Below are 4,444 nucleotides of genomic sequence, written 5' to 3' on the forward strand. Positions count from 1 at the left end.
TGAGATTGAGGTATGTCCACCAGACTTTGATTGCAAGGATTTGTTGGCAGATATGTCAATTTCCACACGTTCGTCATGCGGTACCAAATCTGCACATGATGTGGGCAAAGCCAACGGTGGGTCGCTACTTTACTTTACGATAACCGGGCATGTAAAGTAAAGTAGCGTCACTGTGATGATCCCCGATACTCTAACAATACTAGTAACGGAAATTATCTGAGGGGCCTGATATCGTAGCGAGCCCTTTTTTTTTTTTGCTGAAGAATCTGTTATTGTAGAGTGAATGTTTTGGTATAACCCCTGAGTATCGAATTTGAAATAAACGGTTTAACCCTGAGTTTCAGCCCGGGGATTCTCACATTCTCTACCGGGGATAAAATTCATGATTTGGTGACACAGAGGCTTAAAGCTCAACAAGCTCCCACATTGTTCAATCTCCACACCAAAGTCCAGTACTCCCAGCATCCAATCAGCTTGAATCCAGTTTTAACAGCATGACAGCCCCAAATCCTCAATCCACCCGCAAAGACCCCTCCGGCAACAAACTTAGTACTGGGTATGCGACTGATCAGTCAGAAACTCAGAATCACCGCCGCTCTTCACGTGCATCGTCACTAGTTGTTGCGCCAAACATGGTGGCTGTTTCATCTGACTCGCGGCTCAAATTGACTCGTCCCGGCACCCAAAAACAATCCGCAGCGGCAGAGGATTCAGCGGATTCAGGTCAATCCATTGAGATTGAAGCTCAGTCTGAGGCAGAACCAGTGAGTGACTCTGAACCAGTCGCCGCAGCTAAAAAAACAACCAAGCCAAAGAAGAAGAAGAAAAAAGTGTCGACAATTCCTGAAAAGAAGACAAACACGTCTTCAGCCTCCAAAAAAAAAGTGAATTCTAAGAAGACTGAAACCACGGTATGTGAATTTAATGAATACATTATCATATCTTGTAAAAATTTTGATTGAATTGGATCAAAATGAATCATAAAGCTTACATTTTTACTTGATTTTACTTGACAAACAGGACCATGATTTTGACCAGGATACTGATGAAGGCTCAGTAGTCGTACGCTTGCAAGGAGGCAAAGCTAGGAAGGACAACATCGCAAACGTTGAGGAGTTTTTCTACCCACCAACCTATAAGCAAGGCGATCCCGAGGGGATCAATCTGAGCTATAAATGCCGATGGTGTAACGGTGTCTATCGTTCAAATATTACTTCCAACGGGAACTTGGTTTCCCATTGTGATGGATATACCCAGCTCGGGAAAAGTGCTCGCGGCTGTGTGAACAGAGATAAAGCCAAGCTGGCAGGGATCAAGCTTCCCCCTTCTGTGGCCGAACAAAGGATGATGGAGACCAACCTTAATGGCGACCAAAAGCAGACCGGCATAGCTGGATTCCTCGAAGTCCAGCCACCCTTTCTCAACCGCGTTTTAAACCAGCTCATAATGATATGGCAAATACGTCAAGCACTCCCATGGTCGCGCATTGAGGACCCCTATCTGCGTGCTGCATTTCAATATGTTAGTAGGAAAGCAATTCTATACGGCCAAAGATGGTCCTCGGACAAGTCAAAGGCGCTTTACTCAATGCTCAAGTCAAATGTTTTTACCGAGTTGAATGTTTGTCCGTCCTTGAGATAAACTATTGCAAAGAGATGCAGCTGACAGTTGTGTTACATTTTTGGTAGAATCTTGCAACCAAGTTTACCCTCATCCATGATGTCTGGACAACGAAGGGAAACCGGTTTGCGTTCATTGGCGCCGCGGTGGCATACATCGATGCTGATTGGAAATATGTGGTCCGGCATTTGGCATTAAAGATGCTCCCATGGAGACATGCTGGTCACCTATTAGCGCGTCCAATTACTGCTGTCCTCAAAAAGAACAACCTTTACCAAAAGATGAGTTGCTTATTTTTTTTGTGATGCTTCCTGTTCTAACGGGGCACTTTTTTTTCTGTGTCATTACATGTTGGCTCAGACAACTGACTCCGGCTCGAACAATAATACAATGGCACGGACCATGTACAATCTCCTACATGATAATGTTGCAACAATTGCCGCCGACCTTGGAGTGAAGTCAGCCGAGTTCGCAGATTTAAAATGGCACCCCAAAACAATGCACGTGCGGTGCTTTTGCCACAAACTTGCCCTCATCGTGAATTCGGGACTCAAAGCACTCTCCCTGAATACCCTAACTCCAGCGAAAACCAAGGAGTCTGTTTTGGGATTTTTCCCGGTTCTAAGTAAACTAACCGAAGAGGCGGAGCCGGAGGATACTTCTGAACAATCTTCAGCGGTTAAGACAAAGCCTCCGCATGCCGAAGAATATGACGGAGGGTCCAAGAGTGACTTTGGTAGCGCCAATGAACTGTGTTCAGTAGATGACAAAGCCAGCAATTGTGACAGTGACAACCCTGAACAAGAAAACACCACTTTGGCCGACGAGAATTCTGATACCGAGCTCAACATAAATACCAAATCCGAAAAACTCCGGCGTCTAACTGTGAAGGTATGTACATCATCCTCTGCGTCTGGTTTAGCTTGGGCCTAATTCTTTTTGTGTAACTTCCATGTCATAATTAGCTTGATACTGTTATCAAACTAATCACTCGCTCGGCGGCTCAGCGGGCCAATTTTGAGCGAACAGCCGAGAAGTTGCAGGTCAAAGTGGCCCCTTTGATTGCAGGTTACGGTATCAGATGGAACATCAAGTACCAAAGCTACCAAAAAGCCCTTGACGCCCGCGATGTAATCGACCACATTCTGAAAGAAGACCAAAAGCAAAAAACTGACAGCCTCTTCGACAACATACTGTTCTCCCCGCGTGATTGGATGGCGATAGAAAGTTTGAATGATGAGCTTGGGGTAATTCATTCGCAATTCTCTCTCCTTACTGTCATTGCTAAATCATCAAATATGTATCTAACAAATTAGTCTTGTTTTTGTGTACTTGGCTAGGTGTTTGTCAAGCTGACCTCTCAGATGGAGGGTGATTCGGCTACAGGTACACATGTCATACCGAGGTACCTGGAGCTCAAGGAAAACCTTGAAGAAAAGCTCGATCGTTCAGCTCAAACGGATGCGCTTCACCCGATGTACTACGCAATGTTGAAACGGGTTGACAAATATCTCGATGAAGCTATGCAATGCGAGACCCTGGTGCTTTCTACATTGATGCATCCTTGTTACAGGATGCATTTATTTGAGATCGTTTTTGGGGCTGAGAGTGCTCAGGTTACTGAAATCCTCGACTTATTCAAGCAAGAATTTTGCAACACCGAAGCTCACCAAAAACACCTAGCCAGCATGAAGAACGCGCAGACCACGTATCCGAATGCGGTTTCTATAGATAAACCGGTGAAACCTTTACCAGTAGCGAAATCACTCATGTCTCGTCTTGCTTCTCGTATGACCGCGCAACCAACGACAGCCCAGGTCCAGGAGGATGAGGTTCAAGCGTACTTGTCAGCTAACCTGTCATTTGAGGATGGTGCGATTGAAGATAAGAACACACCTTTGATGTGGTGGAAGGTATTGCCCATTTCATTTCCCCTTTTTTCGTCAATCTCGATAGCATGCTGGACTCAAGCTGATTTCATATGTAATAAACAGGCAAACCAAGCACGTTACCCAACCCTTGCAGTAATGGCCCGGGCTTATCTGGGCACCCCGGCTAGCTCGTGTGCAGTTGAGAGGCTATTTTCAGCAGCAGCTGATGTATGTAGCAGCAACCGAGGTCGCTTGCTACCCTCCACAATGTCGCATTGTGTGAGCAGCCTTATGTGGCTCCGTCAAGAAGTCCCCCTGACAGGAAACTTTGCGGAGGCTGGAAAGGCTTTGAAAGCTTTGGTTAAGCCCAGCCAATAGTACACTCTCCTTCGCAAATCTGCTGCTCAAGTTATTGTAGTTATTGAACCTTGGCTTTAGATATTGTAACGGAATTAAAAAATAAACATTTACATTGCCTGATATCGTATTGGTATAGAGAAAAAAATAATGAGAAATTAGGTTATTGTAAAGTAGGCTAAAAAGTGGATCCCGGCAAGAAAAGTACCGGTATCGAGCAAAAAAAAACTACGATAACGCTACTTTACCGATAACTGTAAAGTAGCGACCCACCGTTGGCAAAGCTGTAGGAAGCTTAATCATTGCAGACTTGGAATTATATGGAAAGGAAAGAATAGAAGGGGTATAGTCTCGACTGATAATCGTCCGGCAAGATATGGGATCAAAAAATTGCATAGCATCCAATCGAGGCTCGTAGCCAAGGAAAAGAGATGGTTTCAAAGGTGGAAGAACCTTAGAGGAAGGCGACTGGGTATGGATGTAGACTTTTAAGCCAAAGAGTATGAACTTGTCTCACTTTTTCAATTGATGAATGTTGTTCAACCAGCACCAAATTTGGAGACTGCCAGTCAAGTGCAGCTGTCGGGAGCATATTG

General features: G+C 44.9%; 1 protein-coding gene across 1 annotated transcript; it reads left to right on the forward strand.

The window, feature by feature from the left end:
• Window positions 1-494: 494 nt before the first annotated feature.
• On the forward strand, window positions 495-3,938 carry PtA15_1A340 (uncharacterized protein; the record flags this gene model as incomplete). The annotated part of the gene is made up of 3 exons (XM_053165358.1): window positions 495-911; window positions 1,021-1,107; window positions 3,930-3,938. 3 exons carry the CDS (start codon window positions 495-497, stop codon window positions 3,936-3,938), a joined length of 513 nt encoding a protein of 170 aa, XP_053016557.1.
• Between the last annotated feature and the right edge of the window lie 506 nt (window positions 3,939-4,444).

The sequence above is a fragment of the Puccinia triticina genome, chromosome 1A (assembly GCF_026914185.1).
Source record: "Puccinia triticina chromosome 1A, complete sequence".
Taxonomy (NCBI): domain Eukaryota; kingdom Fungi; phylum Basidiomycota; class Pucciniomycetes; order Pucciniales; family Pucciniaceae; genus Puccinia; species Puccinia triticina.